The sequence below is a fragment of the Columba livia genome, chromosome 1 (genome assembly GCF_036013475.1).
Source record: "Columba livia isolate bColLiv1 breed racing homer chromosome 1, bColLiv1.pat.W.v2, whole genome shotgun sequence".
Taxonomy (NCBI): Eukaryota; Metazoa; Chordata; class Aves; order Columbiformes; family Columbidae; genus Columba; species Columba livia.
In genome coordinates this window covers 95,460,142-95,481,409 of record NC_088602.1, presented here as the reverse complement: position 1 = coordinate 95,481,409, position 21,268 = coordinate 95,460,142, and the positions used below count along the sequence as shown (strand labels likewise).

Here is a 21,268-nt window from a genome sequence, read left to right as displayed (position 1 = left end):
GTAGTTCTAGTAGTCATTTTTATTTGTTTGTTTTGTTTAGTTCTTTGTTTTTGTTTTTGTTTTTTTTTTCCATTTTAAAACAATGAACTAATTATGGTTTTGACAACAGCATTCGATTAAAATACTCAGTTTAGTGCAGTACTTGTTATCTATGTTGCATGATTTACCTGCCTTTTCCCCACCAAATCAATTTTATTTGTTTATTAGTGAGATATATATACACAGAATAAAGATCCCAAGGGCTAGAATCTGGAAGAAAGAAGTATTTTCAAATTTCTTAAGGATAAGAAATGCAGAACTTAGGACCCTTTTAAAATTCCTGTTGAAATTGTCATATCCACTGAGCAGCAAAAGCATTAGGTTTCTCTATTCAGTATATTTGGGCAGTATGATACACCCTACTATTGTATTGTTGTTGTTTTAAATAATGTGAAAAGTCATTCTTATATTTGTGTGCATGTGCATCTTGCTCAGGATGGGGAGGTGCTGTGCTGGTGAATCATTGCCTAGAAAACCTTAAAAATATCCGTTCGTCACTGTTGTTCTACCCTTCCATAGTCACCTGTATTCTCAAATTTTCATTCTATCTTTTTATGGGATAACAATGTTCTAAAGAAAATCATAGGCAAAAGTAAGATAATTCCCCAGGGTGGCCTTTTGTTTAATTCAAATATAGAATCACTTTATTTCGCCATTTTCAGGGTTAACATTCTGGGAGGCTAAAAAGGACACCTAAGCCCATGAAAACTGATACAAAGGTCAATTTATTCCCTTCCTCCCCACCAAGTCCTTTGTGTAATTAAATGTGTAGTACTTGAAGCTTACCCTACTTGCTACTCTTTTTTTGTCAACTTGATTAAACATGACAACAGATCAATGGAAGAGTAAAAGCAGGCCATTAAAAATAGGCACAGGCTTAAGCCAAGTGTTCAGTTTCACTATGGAATAATAGAGCAAACCAAAATGTTCAGAATTTTGCTGAAAAGGTTGGTAAACTAGCTGTTTACACCCTACAGAGTCTGACAGTTTAGCTGAGCATATATTAATGAAAGTATTTATTAATTAGATAAATCTGGATGTCAAGTATACAGGGGATTGGGTCGTTTGGGTGGTGGCTTTTTTTTCATTATTATTTTTAAATTTTTTATTCTAAAGTTGGGAACCTTAGAAAAACCAAACTGAGAATGAATTTCTCTACTGGTAAACAGAACATACCAAGTTGTTGAGGATAATGCAAACAAATAATGTAGGGAATATAAACTTTAAATTCTCCTGTGGTTTCACTATGGAGAAGAAAATACAATTAAGGTTTTTGTGGGGGAGTGATGATTATGCACCTTTAATGTCTGTGGCTTCTTGCACTGTCATCTCCAGCCATGCAGCACTGAAGGTGGGCAATTAAGTTGATCTAGCAAAATAATTCTTATATTACCAAGCATTGAACATTTGGCCATTAATATACCTGTTCTAATGTAATAGGTGTTTAGAGTGGACACCTTCACAAGTGTGCTTTGTGCTTTGTTCTGGTGTGTGTGTATGTGGTGGTTTTATTTTGTTTATTTTTATTTATTTATTTATTCAATATCTCTTTCCTCAACACCTCTGTCACTAAGGGAGAATAGTATTTCTTCTTCATTTACTGATCAGCTCATCTAATCTGTGTGTTCAGTTCATGTGAGGAAATGTCTTAGGGTGATCACAATCCATAATGCCAGATACCTTCTCTCTATTCACATCACCATTCCCAGAATGGTGGAAGAGAGAAGTTGCCTGCCTGATTCAAGAAGCATGGCTTTTGGGAACAGAAAAAGATATTCCAGTTGTTTTCATTCCCCTTCTCCCTCCTCCCATTTTGCAATATGCAGGAAAGGGGAAGTTTCTGAAAAATCTGGATGAAGAAAGGAAAGAAAAACTGACGAGACTGACCCTCAAAACTGAGGTGACTTGCATGCTCTCGTACATCAAGAGCTCTGTATTAGGACATGTCAACAGGCCCTAGGGATACCTTTGGTATTAGTCTGTGCTCCGAACTCAACAGATGTTGCTGTACAGTCAGATATTTCTAAAGATTATACAAGGTGTTTTCTGATTAACATGTCCTTTGTGTTCTGTCATGTTCACGTAAAGTTTTGGGTGAAATGACAGCTTAGGAGTCAATACATTTTGTCATTGAGTTTTCTCAGCCCTCTCCCTTACTTCGTTGTTCTCATGCTGCTTTCTTGATGCTGTATTGAAATATTAGTAATACCACTTTCAGGACTTGATCCCCTGAGAAATGCTAGTCATCAAAACACTTGCTATCAAGAAACCTATTCGAGGCAATGAATTCACTGATGGTTACAAACTTACTGCCTGCTAAGGTCATGATGCTGGACAAAATGGATTCCTGTTTTAATTATCCTTTGAACTGGTCATAAAATGAAAACATTTACAAGTATCTGGGAAGCTCAAAAGCAGATAGAATTTCTCCTTGCTTGCTTCTACTCTTGTCATAATTTGCTGGTTTTCAGGTCTATGGAGATAAAAGAGTCTTATTTGTCCTTCATCTGTCTCTCTTTTACCGCTTTAATCGGGGTTTGTCTATTATTGTCACATCTACTTGTGGTTACCCATATATATTAGGTGTGGATTTGTTTGCCTGATGGGATAGGACACTCCTACTGTGGCTTTCTGGTCTCAGCCTTGTTACTTACAAATACTGCAAGTTGAAAAAGAGTAAATACTGCAAGTTGAAAAAGAGTAAATATTAGAATGTTTGCTGCAACATGGCCTCCTCGCATCTCATGTCCATTGCCTCTGCAGTTGGGTCAGATACTGTGTTTACACCAGACTGATCACTGATCTGCTGAAGATACGAGTGAAGGTTGATATTTTGTTTATGATTTGGGACAAAATAGGTGTGGGTTTGTTTTTTTTTTTTGTTTTGTTTTGTTTTGTTTTTTTAAGGTAATATATTAGGCACTTTAATTCCTGTTCATATTCCCATTACAGCACAAAATGTCATTAAATTGTGATAGTGATTACACATAATGACTACTTGATACTTTGATTTTGCTCAAAAGATCTCTTTTATCTCTTCATTATTTACACTTTAAACTCTGCTTTAGAATCTACATTGTTGTCAATTTGTATGATGCAGATACTTAATTATCACTGATTAGGAACAGGAGTGTGTGCGTGAGAAGCTATTTTGCCACATACAGTCGTTTTATTAAACCTTAAATATTATGATTTAATGTGACTGTTGAATGAAAAGGTGTATTTGCAGTTTGTTAGGGTTAGCTTGGTCACACCAATTTGAATACAGTCCATGAAGATGATGTGTGAAAGGTACATGCCATGGTTGGGAGCTGCCAGGAAAGGTGCTTCTCTGTTGTTTTTGCCCAGGTTTGGCATAAGAATTAGGACCTACAGCTATAATGTTATAAGTATGAGCAACACAGGAAACAATAGGGAAAGACTTGCTGGAAGTAGAATGTTTTAATAAAAGACTGAAAAGTAGGACCTCTCTACTTAGTCTTTTCTTGTAGGGTCTTGTATTGCCTGCCCAGTCTCAATAACTAGAAAAACAAAACAAAACAAAAAAAACCCCAACCAAACAAAAAAACCCAAAACAAACAAAAATCCACCACCACCACCAAAAAAACGGAACACCTGGTGTTGAAACGAAGGAGTAAGATTAATGGGGGAAGGGAAATCTCTAAAGGTAAGTTGGGGTGTGATGCAAACCAGAACAGGACAAGGAAAGAGATTATTGGAAACTTAAAGATGGGGAGGGTTGACAAGTGTGGAAGAACAGATGATTGGTGAAAACTTGTCTTTCACGCCTGAAATCTTGAAGAATATTCATGTTCAATCCTTCAATCTTGTACCAATGGTGATAAAGTCAAGGTGAAAAATAGCGAACCTAGAAAATTCCCAATTGACTCAGGTATTTGAAAATGGTCAACTGGGACAAAGCAACTCAATCCCTAATGAACTGGTGCTAGAAAATTAATTTTAAATAGTTTTTTAAACTTGTAAAAGGGACAGGCATTAGATGTATTCTTTCCTGTATAGCCCACCTGAATGTGTTTAAGCAGAAGAGTACACAGAGGTATTAGAAGCTTCCTTCACAATGTGTGTTGTCTCCTAAAGTGCAAGAAAATAATTATTAACCCTTACCAAGTGAAATGCCTTTCCACAATGAAGCAGACCAAAACAGATCTTGAGAAGTATCTTACCTTATGAATAAAATATCAAGTGAACTGTACAAAGGAGCAAAGGAAGTATTTGGGTAGGTAAAGTAGTTGCAGAAAAGCCACATGAATTGTCTGCAGTAACCTTCTTCTTGACTTTCTCAGTTACAATATTACCACTAGCAAAGGTGTTTTAAGGTTGGGGTTGTCAGTCACTTCTTGGTCTGTGATCTGAGATGTATTGTACAGAAGATCCAAAGCTAGACACGTCAGACCTACTGCACGTGAATTGCATGTCCTGTCTGCATTGGCAGTTTTCAAGACCTAAACTGCCTGAAAATAGGTTTCACAGGAGCAGTTTTAAAATCCATTACTGGGATAAGTGTGCTAGATTTTGCACAGGTTATTTAGAAAACCCAACCACTCTCTGCACCTTGTGTCTCAAGGAGGAATTGAACCAGGCTCCCCACTGTTGCCATTGTCTTTAGAAGGCAGTTCTGAGGCATGATCCCAAACTGCATTGCAACTGAAAGAAATTCTAGAAGAAAGTAATCTGTTGAATACCAATGAATCATCAGCCATGGATGAGTTTTCTTCAAGAATTACGAATAAAAACAGATGTATAATCTCTTGGAGAAACAGTGACTGCTGTAACCTTTTCCTTATATTGACCTAAAGACGTTGACTTTTATTGACTGTTTTTCTTGGGGTACCTAGTTTCAGAGGGTTTTTTTTTTGTTGTAAAGGACTGCAGTAGAGAACTATAGGCTAGCAGGTCTTAAGAAAGAACAAAGTTTTTGAATGCATAGGTAAATGCAATGTACTGGTTAAAGAAGTCTGGCACAGCCTCAGCAAAGGATAGCCATGCCTTGCAAATTATTACTTTTTTTTTTTTTTTTTTGAGAAAAGTGAAGCAGGTGGGCAAGAAGAATGTAGTCAGTAGAACATAAAGAGATCTTTAAAATGAATTCTTCAAAGTGTCATATCAAATAGTATGAAAGAAAGATGCCGTGGGGTAAGAGAGGTCCTCATGGAGATTAATGATAGGCTAGAAAACAAATAGGAAACACATAATTGATTTTCATGCTGGAGAGAAAACACCGTCAGGGATCTGTGCTGGTTTATTGGTGGTTCAACATACGCATAAATGAACTGAAGAAGGTTATAAATATTAAAGTCTTCTGATGGAACACTATTCAAGATAGCCTAGCTTGCATGTAAGCAGTGCTGGAAAAAGTTTGATTATGCAATAATGGCTAATAAAATGGCATGTGGGGAAGAAAATGAATGCAGAACACTGCAAACAGAAAAGATAATTCTAGTTAATTGTGTAATATTGGACTTTAGCTGCCACCACTAGGTAAGGATTGTGACTGACTCTTTCCTAAACGTCCATTATCAGCCACTGTTGGAGCACAGATGATGGGTATTGAGACAGTTGGTGTAACATTCTATTCTGCCATTATGCAAAAAATGTTTAGTTTTGTTTTGGCTTGTTTTTTCTTTTAAGGAACCTGATGACTCTAAGAATTATTTTTCCTTTCACTAAGATTTATGTAGAACACTGTCACCCTACTGCCAAAATTGATAGCAAAATAAATAAGTCCAAGCAGCTATTTTTAAGGCATGGTCTTTGTAAAGTATTCTGCTAAGGAAGCTGGAAGGGAACAGATTTGTTTAGGCTGAAATTACAGCAATGTAGTGAGAAATGCATATTGCTGCTACTTAAATGGTGTAAGTTTTAAACAGTATTTCACTGGAGTCAGTCCTTCACTGTAGGTCATTGATTCTACTTACTATACCTTTGTATAAATTTATCAAAAACCTTATGTAGACCAGCTGCTTAATAGTATATAACTGGAGAAGAGAAATACACATGAAAAAAGCTGAGTCCACATTGTAAAGATAACAACATTACATAGCAGACTCATAGATGTTTATAGTTTCAGCTATGGTGCCTGTTAGATTAACTAACGAAGCAATGAAACCTAAGAGATTTGCTGCAAAGAAGGTGCAAGGACTTTTTTCACATCACACTTGAGTGAGGAAGTGTTATGTTATTATTTATATTTTAAATCTCTGGAAAACACAGGGAAGGCTCAAGAACAAATTGTCACTGGTATTTAAGTGACCAAATTTCACTGACGTTCAAAGAAAGCTGGATTTTTCTGTTGTTGGGCTTTGAGTCTTGTGATTATCTTGATGTGATATAGGAAGTCTGACTGGGGGGACTAAAACAGAACCCAGGAATTTCTGAGTCACAGCTCAGCATTTCATGTGCTTATTTTTCAAATAAACAAAGAAGCCCGCAAGGCAAACTTGTCTTGTATTTTGTCAAGAGTATCTAAAATAAAAATGCGTGTTATATGCTCATTCTGTAACCATCTTCATAGTATTTTAATATATATTTCTATTCCTCAACTGATTAGCATGCTAAACTTGTCATTTCCAAACACTGAATGTTATATTGGGATCATTCAGAATGTTAAAACACCCTTAGAGACCTTATTTCTATGTTGGCAGTATCTATTCTCCATTTTAGATACTACAGAAAAATTGAGAGATGTCATTTTAATTTATTTTAGATATATTTAATTTCTTCTTATTAAAACCTTTGTTCCTCCAGCAAAATGCAACTTTCTGAGATTTTTACCTCTTGTTGAGTAAAAGAAATGTAATGGATTGTGTGTATTTTGAAATCACAGAATGGTAAGTGTTGGAAGGGACTTCTGGAGATCATCTAGTTCAACCCACCTGCTGAAGCAGGTTCACCTAGAGCAGATCGCACAGGAATGCATCCAGGCAGCTTCTGAATGTCTCCAGAAAAGGAGACTCCACAACCTCTCTGGGCAGCCTGTTCCAGTGCTCTGGCACCCACACTGTGAAGAGTTTTCTTCTCATTTTAGATGGAACCTCTTACATTTCAGTCTGTGCCCATTGCCTCTCATCCTATCATTGGGCACCACTGAAAGGAGTCATCCATTCGATTTTACAAACATATGCACTGTTGATCACAACCCTCTGAGCTCTGCCATCCAACCAGTTCATACCAATATATTCTATGCATTTGATATTGCATGTATTATATAGTAAACCCACAATAAAGATAGTACTAGGGTGCAGTTGTTCAAGCACTGAGCATTCCAGAAGTTACAGTTTGGTTTTGTTAAGAAATAAAATTAAATCTCACTTCAGTTCTGACTTTATTTTTTTTTTTTTAGCCTCAAGTGAAAGCTATATTGAAAATCTAGTTTGGATTTTGGTGCTTTTGTTATTAAAGTTGCAGTAATTTGTCATAGCTGTAATCTCTGTAGCAATAGTTATGAATGCCAGTACATTTTGCTTTCATTTCATTTAGTGAGATCTAAACAAAAATTAGTGCATCATGGTGATCCCAAAGCAGTTTAGGAAAACTGTGGGCAATAACCAAATGCTAATGATGCTTCTTTTCTTCGTTATGCCTTGTGTTGTATTATTTGAGCTACTTAGTACCTACGTAAGTACTGGTTTTATTTTGATGCTTACTACAGCCAAATCACTTCAGGAACCTTTCAGCAATTTTGTTATTAAAATAGTCAGTAATACGTACAACTTCAGTTTGCTTTGCAGAAGTGAGGCTATCTGCTCACATCTATTGTTACTAGCTGTTTGTGCTGACCAGATGTAATTGTTTTGTGTTTTTCGTGTGGTTTTCCCCCCTCTTTTTCTTCCCTCCTTTTTTTTTTTTTTTGAATTCTGCGTTACTTAAGAGCCATCCCTTGAGCGAGACAGGCAGCTGTGCCCTCTTCACTCCATGTTCCTCTGCTGGTGCTGTGTGTGGTGCGTGGGGAAGGGCTGCTCATGTTCTGCGGTTGGGCTGTTGCTGTGACATAGCCTAAGCCAGCACTGTCTAATATGATGGGCAAACTGTCAGAAAGAATACAGTCATATTGAGAACTTGTCCCTATGGGTGGAAAAATCCAGCACAATTGTGAAGTAGCATTAGTGCAGCAAAATGCTTAAGACATGCTGCGTGTTCTACAGTGGTTTGAAAACATACAGCAGAGCAGGGAATCCAAATGCCAAATGGCTGTGCTCTTGAAGGGGTTTCTAATTCAGGCAAGGGTTTGCTCCAAAGTGCCATTTCTAGAGCCTAGAGGTTTTCTCCCTTCAGAGTCATTCACAAGGGTATGTCTTGTCTTGCCTGTGACTCACAATTTTTTTCCATTCCTGCATTTTCAGGTGCCCTGACTTGTTCTGATTCTGCAGACTGCTGGAATAAGGACTCTTTCTTGGTTAAATCACTTGTAGTTAAGCTTGAGATGAAAAGGAAAGAATAATAGAGGAGGTGGGGGGCAGTAAACTTATGCTTCCTGAACGGAAATGCTTTTTTACCACAATACTATATGATGTGTGATATAAATGATGCACCAAACAAATATTACATTTTGTCCTTGATGTGCTAGTGGTGATGATGGTGACTTGGGACCACAGGCTTTGTTCAACATTTCCTAATTAGAAAATACAGTAGAGTTCAGTACTGCTAGTCTCTTTAGTAGTGTCTGGAAGAACTGTTTTCTAGTCAGCACTGCAGAGTTTTCTCTGCTTATTCTCAAGCTCTGTTTATCCCCATGGCCCTGGTGGACAGATTTTGAGTTTTCCTTTAGGTGGGACTAAAAAGTGAGGAAAATTGTGTCTGTTGGAAAGCTTTGAACTAATTCTTTCTGCATGTGGGTTTGTTTGTTTGTTTGTTTGTTTGTTTGTTTGTTTTTAATGGCAAGGTATTTAGCAATGTTTCTGTGTGACTTCTTAAAGTAGAACCTTGTGCTTTGTATGCGTGTGCCTGTCAGCATGTGTTTCAGATTCTCATGCTTGTACTTATAGGGTGAGCTCACTGATGGTGTCTGGGTAGAAGCTGTACAGGCTCAGCCAAACCCCAGAACTCCATTTTTATCTTTCTTTCAGGGCAGTATTTTTTTTCTTCCCAGTGCTGAGTCTATCCAAGGAAAACATACTTTCCCCCTCAACGTGGGAGAGCGTGGCAGGAGAGTGGGTTACAGCTGGGCATCATCTAGATCTTTCCTTCAGTTTTCATTCTCCTTTCTCTCCTCTGCTAGTCTCAGGTTAGAGCTTTCTGTGGTACATATTCAACTCTGCTTTGGATTTACAGAAACTTTTAACAGAATCAGCTTTCAGCTATAATAACAATGATCACTTCTAGGTTGTAGATGCAGGAGCCCACTGACCTTGTAGTCATTGTTACTGAGAGCTCCTGAAGGCTTCTTGAGGGCATGAGAGGAATTAGCAGACTCAGCTTCTGGGGGGCACTTTTGAGCATACTTGGTAATAACCATGATGTGGAATAAGGGAACTGAGAGGTCGAATTTTAAAAATCTCTGGACATTAAGGTTTTATTTTTATTCTCTAGTTTCCTATGGCTTGGTGGTTGGAATTCTTGCTTGGTCTGTTGGGAGACTAACTCTGGCAGTAGGGTTCACTCACTGCAAGTGGAGGCCACCCACATGAAAAATCAGAGAATAAGAACCCATCCCAGAACTGTGTCTTGGTTGTTTTCTGCATCCGTATGAAAGGTCCTGCCAGGTCAGGTTTTGTGAATTTCCAAGCATTCAACTGGGATGTGAGAAAGATGACGGAGAAGTGACCAGACTATAGAACTCACAATGTAGCTGAGTGCTCTGGTCTAAAACATACTCTAGTATAATTTTGTGAAGCATCAGTTTGTTTGTGTTTTTTTTTTTTTTTTTTTTTAGTTCTGCACAGGTCCAATGAGAACAATGTTAGTCTTTGTTGTTGTTTAGTTGTGAACTTCTATTGTCCTATCAGGACAAGATATAGGTGGCCAGGAGGACACTATAAGAAACCATTAGGTCAGCTGCAGCATTTGCAGACAAGCCTCATACTGAAAGCTGTGGGATCTCAACTAATGAAAACTTCCAAGTGATGACTGTGTTTATAGGCAAATTGATAATTTTGCAAATCAGTCAAAAGAAAAGCTGTACATATATTGATTAATTCAATTTTTCAGAACTCTGTGAAACAGCTAATTATCTTTATTTCTCTTGCTCATAAAATATTTTTTTTGAAGAAAAAAATAAATCCAAGGCTTTTCTCTCATTTCTCTCTGGTTGATTTTGGTGTTCTTACAATGTGTTCTTTACAATAGAAATGGGTGGAGTTGAGGTTCGGTGTTTACTCTTGCTTCAAGAAGGAAAGGCGCACATTTTTTGCCTCAAAGTTGGCAATTATTTATTTGTTTTGGTTTTCAGTTTCTCTCTATTTGCTTAAATAAGGGAAAAGAACTTCACCTACACATATTACTCTGGTATAATAGTTTGTAGCCTAAACTGGAATGCCTATCTCACATGAATATTTATCCTTTCCTTCAAGTAGTTATTGAACACACAATTAAAAGTAAGCCTTTAAATCACAAACAGATTATTCTTTTTTAGCTGATTAAAGGCTCCCATCACTTGCACCATTGCATTTGCCACTCAGCATATGTGCGTGCGCTTAGGTCTCTACAATGCACTCCAACAAAAACCCACACTTTTCCCCCTTCCAGAGATGCAACTTGTTTGTGAGTTCTACTTCTTTTTATAGTTCCACCTGAGGACATTTCTTTTAACTGTGGAAGACTCCTTTGATTTACTGAAAGTTTCTGTCCTGTGAGAATGATAATACAAGACTGCATGTTTTTTTCTGTAGCAATAATTTTTTGCAGGCAAAACCAATTGCATACTTAGTTATCCTCATTAGTGATTCTTACTTTGAAACTGATTGTAATGAATACCCCTTTGGAATAAAAGGTTGAACACTGGCACATTAAACCAGAGTAGCAATTTGAAAAAGCATAATTTATTTTTTTGTTCCTTTTGGTGGACACGTTGTAATTTTATACTGTTTAGCCCAAGAGTACCGGCTACCATCATATAACACACTACATGGGAAGCAGTTCTGCATTGGGAGATTATATACTGTGAAAAGAATTTTAGCTTTCTGAATGATATCAATTACACAATCACATACATTAAAACAGTACAAAAACTAACCAGCTCATCCATACTTGCTGAGACTGTATTATTAGTTTTATTTATTTTTTTTTCCCATTGCTTTTTACTGTAGTAGCAATTGTAACAATTTACAAGACTGCTTCAACACCCAAATGTCGAACATCCATGAAATGCTTTTTACTTCAGATTTTTGTTTTACCATATGTTAAGCCAAGTCTCTGGGATGACCACTCAAAGGGGGCACCTCCTAGAATGAAATTAGTGAATAACTAAGTTTCTTTGTAGAAGACAGTTTTGGAATGCTGTATTTTGCAAAACAACACTCTCCTGATTCCCTCAGAGCCTTTCTTTATATGAGGAAGACACAAATAACTGATAATTGGCCTATCCTGGGCTTCCTCCAGGCTTTCCATTCCAGCTATATTGCCAACCCTTTCTTGTTCCCTTACACCATCCCCTCAGGAGGTGGGATGATGAGGAGGAGGAGGTTCTGGGGCAGAGCAAAGGCCTCCACCTGCAACTGCTCTCATGTCCTTGTTCCTGGGTGCCATCTTCCCTATCACCTCTCTCCTGGAACACCCTTGGCCATTACATCCTGGACATCAAGTCTGGGAAGAATGCCTAGCAGGGAGCGATCAGGATTCTTTTTCTCATCTGACTTCACCAGGGTGTCTCATAGCTACCACAAAGAGAAAGCAAGGAGCCTTATGGTCAAATTCAGAGATTTTGGGTTTTGAAGTGCCACTCTCTATTTGGTTTTCAGTTTCCCTCTATTTGCTTAAATAAGGGAAAAGAACTTCACCTACACATATTACTCTGGTATAATAGTTTGTAGCCTAAACTGGAATGCCTATCGCATATGAATATTTATCCTTTCCTTCAAGTCGTTATTGAACACACAATTAAAAGTAAGCCTTTAAATCACAAACAGATTATTCTTTTTTAGCTGATTAAAGGCTCCCATCACTTGCGTGCTGGGTCTCTAACCTTTCCCTGCACTGACGTAGGTTCCTGCAGGTGCTGGGATTCACTTCAAGCCCAGCAGGTCTGCCTGTTGAGGATGACTAGCAGCTTACCCATGCAAAGCTCATGTTTGCAAGTTTTCTAATTGAAAAATTGGTGAAAAAGTTTCTTGTCACTTTTGCTTCATTTCTGTTTAGGAGACCTTTGTAAGAAGTATCAGAAAAATTTGTTTTGTCAGACTAATGCGTGCTTCAGCATTTGCTGATTGAATGTATATTTCTCTTGGGAGCAGACAAAAACAAGGGGTTTTATGCCTATTGTTCTCAGGAACATCTGTGATCTGACCAGTGCAGAACACAAGCGTTATCTTGCTATTTGGAGGAGATAATAACTGAAGACAATTTGTTGTTGTTATTGTTGTTGTTTGGTTAGGGGTTTTGTTTGTTTGTTTTATTTTATTTTGTTTCTTTTTTCTTTTTCTTTCTGCTTTTCTCAGCAGTTTACAGTTTACTGAATGCCTTCTCTCTCTACACTGTCAGAGGCTATTCTGAGGAGCCTCATACCCCTGAAGCCCTAGAGGAAGTCAGGACAATGGAAGAGTTTGCCTTGGTTGATGAGAACTGGGTTAGGGAGCAATTAAGCAAACTGGACATCCATAAATCCATGGGTCCAGATGGGAGGCACCCACGGGTGCTGAGAGAGCTGGCTGAGGTCATTGCTAGCGCATACTCCATCATCTTTCTTAAGTTGTGGGAAACAGGAGGGGTGCCTGAGGACTGGAGGAAAGCAAATGTCACTCCAGTCTTCAAAAAGGACAAGAAGGAGGACCCAGGTAACTGTAGAACAGTTAGCCTCACCTCCATCCCTGGAAAGGTGATGGAACAACTTATCCTTGGTGCCATCTCAAGGCATATCAAGGATAAGAGGGTCATTGGGGACAGTCAGCATGGCTTCACAAAGAGAAGCCATGCTTAACCAACCTCATAGCCTTTTATGAGGACATAACCAGGTGCATAGATGATGGCAAAGCAGTAGATGTGGTTTATCTTGATTTCAGTGAAGAACAGACCAGTCTCCCACAGAATCCTTGCTGCTAAACTAAGGAAGTATGGTCTGGATGATTGGGTAGTGAGGTGGACTGCAAACTGGCTGAAGGAAAGAAGCCAGAGAATTGTGGTTAATGGGGCAGAGTCCAGTTGGAGGCCTGTCTCTAGTGGAGTGCCTCAAGGGTCAGTACTGGGACCAGTACTATTCAATATATTTATCAACAACTTGGAAGAGGGACTAGAGTGCACTGTCAGCAAGTTTGCTGATGACACCAAGCTGGGAGGAGTGGCTGACATGCCAGAAGGCTGTGCTGCCATCCAGCAGGACCTGGACAGGCTGGACAGTTGGGTGGGGAAAAACGTAATGAAATATAATAAGGGCAAGTGTTGAGTGTTGCTGGGCAGGAACAACCCCAGGTTCCAGTATAAGCTGGGGAACAACCTGTTGGAGAGCAGTGTAGGGGAAAGGGACCTGGGGGTCATGGTGGACAGCAGGATGACCATGAGCCAGCACTGTGCCCTTGTGGCCAACAGGGCCAATGGCATCCTGGGGTGTATTAGAAGGGGGGTGGTTAGTAGGTTGAGAGAGGTTCTCCTTCCTCTCTACTCTGCCCTGGGGAGACCATATCTGGAATATTGTGTCCAGTTCTGGGCCCCTCAGTTCAAGAAGGACAGGGAACTGCTGGAGAGAGTCCAGCGTAGGGCAACGAAGATGATTAAGGGAGTGGAGCATCTCCCTTATGAGGAAAGGCTGAGGGAGCTGGGTCTCTTTAGTTTGGAGAAGAGGAGACTGAGGGGTTACCTTATTAACCTTTATAAATATCTAAAGGGTGAGTGTCATGAGGATGGAGCCAGGCTCTTCTCAGTGACAACCAATGGTAGGACAAGGGGTAATGGATACAAACTGGAACACAGGAGGTTCCACTTAAATATGAGAAGAAACTTCTCCTCAGTGAGGGTGACAGAACACTGGAACAGGCTGCCCAGGGAGGTTGTGGAGTCTCCTTCTCTGGAGACATTCAAAACTTGCTTGGATACATTCCTGTGTAGCCTCATCTAGGTGTTCCTGCTCTGACAGGGGGATTGGACTAGATGATCTTTTGAGGTCCCTTCCAATCTGTAACATTCTGTGATTCTGTGAACATTGACCAAGGAAATCAAACTGGCTGATAGCAAATAAATCTTTCTCTTGACTCCATTCTAGGTTTGACTTAAAACTGTTGTGAGTGCTGGTGTTTAACTGATGTTTTTGTATTTACTTTTATTAATGCAGAAGTTTAATATACCCATCTCTTTGTTGATTATTTTTGTAATCTTAGGTCAGTTTGTGCAATTGATTTCATTTTGTTTTTCATATCTGAAGTTTTAATGCAAGGTGACAATAAGCTGGGGCAGATGCCCTCTGTTAATGTCTTCCACCATAAAAGGTGATAGAAAGATAAGGATGAACGACTTCAGGTTAGAAAGTGTCTTGCAAGTTGGTAAAGTTTTAAAGGCTTTACTAATGCTACTAGTAAATAGAGAAAATGATACAAAATATACAAAACCAATCTTGAATGCCCGATATGGAGCTGGCGTCACTCCAGCAGCAGCAGAGCTGGGTGTGTGCAGCTGGCATGGCTGCAGCAGCAGCAGCAGCAGGACAGGCACCCAAAAGTCATGGGTGGGACTTCACAGCAAACTGGAAACTGGATTTCAGGGATGCAGGCCTCAGGCCTATAGATCGCAGGCAGACAGACAGGGTTCTCTTCAGATGATGGCCATGGTCAAAGAGAAATGAGACTCTTTTGATCTCCATCTTATATAGCGTGTATGATGTGTATGGGATGAAATACTCAGTTGGTCACTTTTAGTCACCTGCTCTGTCTGCCCCTTCTTGTTGATAACATGTCCTCTTATTAGTTAACCTTGGTTACCATAGTAATAAATCTAAACGTGAGTTTCTTCAGCATTCTGTTAGTCCTCCTATCAGCACCAAGCACAGTATCCAAGAAAAACATGCAGCCACCCAGAAGGCACCCAGAAGAACCCAGCTGAAAGGAAAACCCACCAAAAGAGAAACTGGTCTTGTTTTTAGCAAAACCAGAACACCATACTAAAGCTATTTTGTGTTGATTTTAGCATTCTCTCTCTCTCTCTTTTTTTTTTTTTTTTAATTTTAATTTAGTTTTCTCTTTTCTTTGTTCTTTCAGTTCCTTTTAGTAAGACATATTTTGGGATCTGGTCAGAGCATCTTTATCTAGTGTTGTTTTACCATTCCCTGTTATTGAAGATATCTATCTTGTCTCCAACTGAAACCTAGGTCTTGTGTGAGCTGTATTTTACCCTTCCTCCTCCCAAATAGCAAGGGATGTTCAATCATTGTCAGTTTAGAGGGACATATGAAATTTCTTTCAGAATCCAAATCAAAATTGTAAAAAGGCATTCATTTTATCCTTATTCTAACAAAATGTGAAGTATTTATCAACCTTATATGTTTAGTCATTAGATAAAACCCCTAGAGGGAGACATGATCACAGATAGATTGTTGTAATGCCTCATCACTCTGATCTTTTCAAAATAGCTGAAGCAATTTCTCTAGGTCACTTTGCATAACCTGTTACTTGATAATTGAGTAGTGATAACAATGTTATTGTTTGGAGGAGTCTAATAAATTTTTTCCTCTTTTAAAATAAGTGCCTATTTTTTAATTTAGCAACGAGAGACATATTGGCTTTTTTTTTTTCTTTTAAAATCTCAGTCATAGTGATACATTAAGGAATCTTAGGGCAGGAGGGAAAAAAAATCACCCTAAATAGTGATATAGCTCGCTAGCATGGCACTCTATCATCTGCCCCCCACCCCGCCTTGTTTCTCTGACGGTGTTCTGCACTAGAGTAATCTGCATATTTGTGATTGCATTTGTAATGCTTCTGCTACTGGTTTGAAAGGCATAGCAGTGCACTCTGAAATATTCCATTTATTAGTTCTCTGTGACTGTTTATGCAAAAAAGACTATCCTTGCATACTATATTGTTTGGATGTTAACAGGGTAATTAATCTGTAATATGATCTTGTTAATTTTGTTTCTTTAAACATAATTCATTGTTTAGATGTCTTCAGCCATTTTCTTACAAGTGTCTTGCCTGGTTTTTTTTTGGTTTTATTTTTTTTAATTGTTTTTTTTACATGAATTTCATTAAATTGTCTGACAAAATATTTATATTTTACCTTATAGTCAGTAATCAATATTTTATTTTCCTCTGGTAAAGAGCATTTCGATATTTTCCACTTACCATCTAGAAAATAGGCCTTAAGTTCTGTTCTTTAGATTTCTCAATTGTATTTTTATATTTACACCCCAAAATTTCACAGAGAAGTTCAACTCCTAAAAATTGAATGCATGTTTTACTAACGTCAAGTGGAATATTATCCTGCAGATGTGTGTAATTTTTTCTTAGCTCTAAATAAACCAAGATGCAAAGGCATTCAAAGGAAGGATAAACTCTGCCTAATAGCTGGATGTTTTTAAGGGCTATGATCTAGATGATGTTTTCTTGCATGCTTCCAATTCTGATTTCAGGCCGGTGAAAATGAAGCTATCTTGCTGATACCAGATATCTCATGAGATAAAGCATCCTGAGGAGTTCCCTTAAAAATCTACCCTTGAATGTTAACATCCCGCTGAGTTCTACCAGTCCTGTTGGCTTTTTCTTCCTTCTGCTTTTGCAGACAATGTCTTTTTGGCCTCTCTGTCTCCCCTTGCCTCTCTGTCCTCTCCTTGGGGGTGAAGGGGAAGCACCTTTGTCTTTTTTTTGCTATGATTCTACTGTTGCTTTTCATTTATTATCTCCCCACCAAAACAAAGCTAAACGTCCTCCCCCCAAAAACAAAACAAAACAAAAAAACAAAACAAAACAAAAAAAAACCTTGTTTTAACTTTTCTGAAACCTGGAGCTGTATAGTGGAACTGCTGGTGTGATGACTGCTGTCAAAGGATGTGGTGTTTTTAGGCTAATCCATGTGTCAGAGGGACCGGATTCATAATAGAAGGACATGTAACTGTAACTGTAACTGTAGACAACAAATATCCTCCCAGAACCTAAAAATATCGAGGTGTCTGTGCTAGTCCTCTCTGATTAGCTGGTATCTTCAAGAGAGAAGAAGAGCTGTCCTAATCTCTCCCTGACTGTTGCAGGTGAAGAACTAAGTGAAGTGAGTGATTTGCCCACCAAAGTAGGGTCTAAACTGCCTTTAGGCTGTGTTTGTTGTCCTACATTAGCTGTACAGGAGGGTCAAAAATCTGCTCTTGTAACCTAGGCATGATGCCTGGGGACTCTCAGGAAAAGTTATACTCCAAAATACACACAGGCTGTTGATATCCTTTTTTCCCCTTAAATTTTGATTGGAGCTTGATGCATTGACGAGACTGCCTGGGTTCCTAGTCACTTCACTGCTCAAGGGACCGTATCTCACTCTGCTTTGCACCTGCTTTATGTGGCTGAGAAGATGCCTGCAGCAAATTTTGCCAGCTCTCCATTTTACTGGAGTGTGTTGTCCTGTCATGGTAAAAAGTGGTCCCAGGCATCTACTGTTCCAAGTGCAGGCTGCAAGAGTCAGCTCCAGGAAGGAGCTTTCTGAAACAGAGGTGTTCTTGGATGGCTGATTTCTGACAGAGGCAAAGCTTAGACTTCATTCTATGTTGTCCTTTTTTAGTTTTATTTTTTTATGTTTTTATTATACTCCTTGGGTTTGCTTCTAGGTTTCTCATGTTTACATTGGTATTTAACAGTGACAAATTCTTAAATTTTAAGATGACACTTTATATGATCTATTATATCTAAAGAAAATATTTTCTTTTTGTCCAGTTCATCAATCACAACATCACCAAGGAGAAAAGGAAAGGAAATACTCACATCCAGGGCTGTGGCAAACCTGACGTTTTACTGTAAGACAGTTAAGGCTGTTGTTACAAACCTGCTGTAGTGCAGGAGAGCAGTCAGCTGTTTAATTACAAAATTTATCTTTTCTACTTTGATTTTTATTTTACCTAAATAATCTCAGTGGTGTCTTTGCTCCAGACTTTCACTTTGATTCGTATGTTTGTTTATCTATAGAAATATTTCATCCTGGATTTGATAAACCAAAGAAATGAGAAATAATTTTCTCTTTGTTTTGAAATTGTTATTCATATAGAACCAAACTTTCCCCTTGCAAAAATATTACAGGAATAGTATTTAGCTTTTGAAAAAGACAGGGCAGATAATTTAAATATAAGTATCAATTAATTGTTCAGAGACATTATATTAATATTTTTGAATATGTTGACTTGTCTGTTGCCCAAAGATATTTCAGCTCTTTCAAGAACTGAAGAGAAAACTGCAGTTTTATGCAGTCAATTGAAGAATATGGAAAGAGAGCTTTGGAAGAATGTGAGGCATAAAAAGCTAGCTTCAAAAATCACAAACATGTTACTTAAACTTACTAATGCATGAAAGAGAACATGATGAAAAATAAATGCACAACACCAAGACTCAATTGCATTCTGGCACTGAGTTGAACAGATATACATTTTTCTTATGTTACATGCAAACTCCATAAAAGTTTTCCCTTTTGGCATAATTTCAGTAAAGCTTCTTAAAGGTGAAGCAGTCTGAAGAGGCACATAGAAAATGGTGGAGGAAGGGAAGAGGAGAATGTCCTTTGGACAGGTAGTTTCAAGATTTGCTTTTGCATGTCTTCTTTCATCTCTTTGTGGCAGATGATGCTGATCCCTCCAGGACACGAGATCCTGCAGAGAGCAAGCCCAAGCCTGATCCAGCATGGTAGTTTAAATGCAGTGTCTTCTCTCTCATGTCTTAATAACACCTTCTTCTGTCCATTAAAAAGGAGGATTGTGAAGCACAAATTTCAGCCTTTGTCTTGTGAAATACACAATGAAGCCTTGACAAATGACACCCCTGTAGGCAGAAATATTGGAAGTGTTATTTGCTAGGACCTTATAGAAGACCTTGAAGTGCATAGCACATATAATGTAGGAGCTGCAGCACCCTGGAGACCTGGAGGAAGGAGCTGCATGTGAAAAGGGAGTAAAGGTCATCTCTGTATGAACCAAAAAAGCAAGTCCACTCTTAGCCATGGCAAGAGGTACAGATATAGCAAATACAAAGCCCGGTGTAGACTGAAATTTGTGCTTCACAATCCTCCTAAGTATGAAGATCTTTATACTTATCTCTGTCCAGCCTAGTGACATCTACCCAAACTCACAACACAGTCCTCAGTCTCATTTTTTGTTTCTGAGTGTGATCGACTCACAAGCCCACCCACCAGCTTGTTGTGAATACTTGACATGAGATTTCTCAAGTGCTAAAAGATGTATCTGGCTGATATATTCAGCACGTTGCAAGGCACAACGTGGCAGCACTGTCTTCCCTGGAAAGCAGGAGAAATTTCCTTGGCTATTATACTTTGTTAGCTCCCCTTATCACTTCAAGTAGTTGAGTCTAAGGAATTCTGACTAAACTTGCAAAAAATGTATCCTACTTTACTCTCTTCCCTTTGCTGTTGTTTGAGTAAGATAATAGTATATATTTAACCTGAGATTCAAGAAGTGTTTCTTGACATGTATCTATTGATCTGATAAACTGTTTATGTGATCCTCTAACCACATGGTTAAGGGCACATGTCTTTGCCTCATTGCCCTGAAGTGCCTGCAGGTGCAGGCTGTTTCTCAGCTTATTCATTTCAGTTGGAGTGTCCACTGAGGTCTGCTGAGGCTCAGACCTCCTTTTATTTCCCTCAAGTATTATTGGTTTCAGTAATACATAAACCTTATTCAGGTGGAATCCTTGCCTTTCCTTCCCTTGGTGTCATCTCTTTGAAAGTGCTGATATAATCTCTTTGTCCAGGCCGAGCATAGTCAGACTTGACTGCAAGCTATTTCAGTTCTTTCCATACTGTTCTCCCTTACAACTTCTAGTCTGAGTTTGCTTCTGCTTATTGTAAAATATGGGTTTTGGATGGATCGTATTTTACCATTAAGTAACATATAATTACATATCGTCTTTAACTTGTCTCAGTTTCAATTAGGTTATGATATATCACTATTCAGATAATCACTTTCTTCCTATGGAACGTTGCAGGCAAATATATTTTTCATATAAGATTCTGAAATCCTGTTTTTGTTGTTGAATGTATCCAAGTAGCTTACACATTGTTTTCCACCAAAAACCACATCTGGATTGTCAGCATTATGTATATGTGTGTGTATTATGGCACTGCAGTTATTTTCTGGGGCTCTTAATGTGTTTGTGTCTGCCATTAAGATGAATGTGTACCAGATGCTGTTTTAAAATGAAGCACTATTGTATAGGCTGATGGATGGAAAGTTTGTCAAAAGTAGTGAAAGCTTCTACAGGGAATACAAAGCAGCTGGAAAAATTCATTGTTATGTCTGCTAGTGTGAGTCTCTAGTTCAGCTGTGCTGCATTTTGATTAGAAAGTTAGATTCTATGGAAGTGTCAAACATAGTTCCTGATATTCTCTATTTTTATGGCGTTTGCAATTTGATATTGACCTCTTTATTCTTGGCCAGCAAATCTAACATTTTTAGGTGAATGTCTATTAAGAAACAGCATAACATAATAAAGTTGGCAAATGTGAACTGTATTTATTACTTCTATGTGAATGTCTTGTTGGCCAATGGAAATTAAAATTCCCTGTTAATTGTTTCACTTGCATTTGTAAAAAATGGCTTGTACAGCAGATGAACAATGCCTTTTAAAAAAATTCTCTATTATGTTACCAACAATTCCGTTCTCTGCTTTGAAGTACGACTATAATTAGAAATGTGATTATGTAAAAGAGGCACCATCTTATTCAGCCCTGCTTCTTCCTGTGCTTAGTCCAATTATGTCTATTTTTGCTTTCCAGCTACCCAAGTTTCTACTAGGGCTGTGCCAACTAGTGGAATTTGTTTCTCACAAGGGACTTTATTCTGCACTAGCACCTGTCTCATCTATGTGCCAGGGACTAATCTTCTCCAGGGCTTGAAATTTCTTCTTTCTGAATCTCCAAGTGCCTTTCATCCTGT

The 21,268-nt window shown here is 38.4% G+C and overlaps 1 protein-coding gene across 5 annotated transcripts in view; it reads left to right on the top strand.

The window, feature by feature from the left end:
* Nucleotides 1–21,268, top strand: part of DSCAM (DS cell adhesion molecule) — a 491,184-nt gene that overhangs the window by 66,645 nt on the left and 403,271 nt on the right. For 3 of the 5 annotated variants that reach the window (XM_065068387.1, XM_065068412.1, XM_065068414.1), the window contains exon 2: nucleotides 18,938–19,001. The exons of the other annotated variants lie outside the window; for them this stretch is intronic. In XM_065068387.1, coding sequence (XP_064924459.1) covers nucleotides 18,938–19,001 — 64 coding nt within the window. The remainder of the gene's footprint in view (nucleotides 1–18,937; nucleotides 19,002–21,268) is intronic. 5 annotated transcript variants of the gene reach the window in all.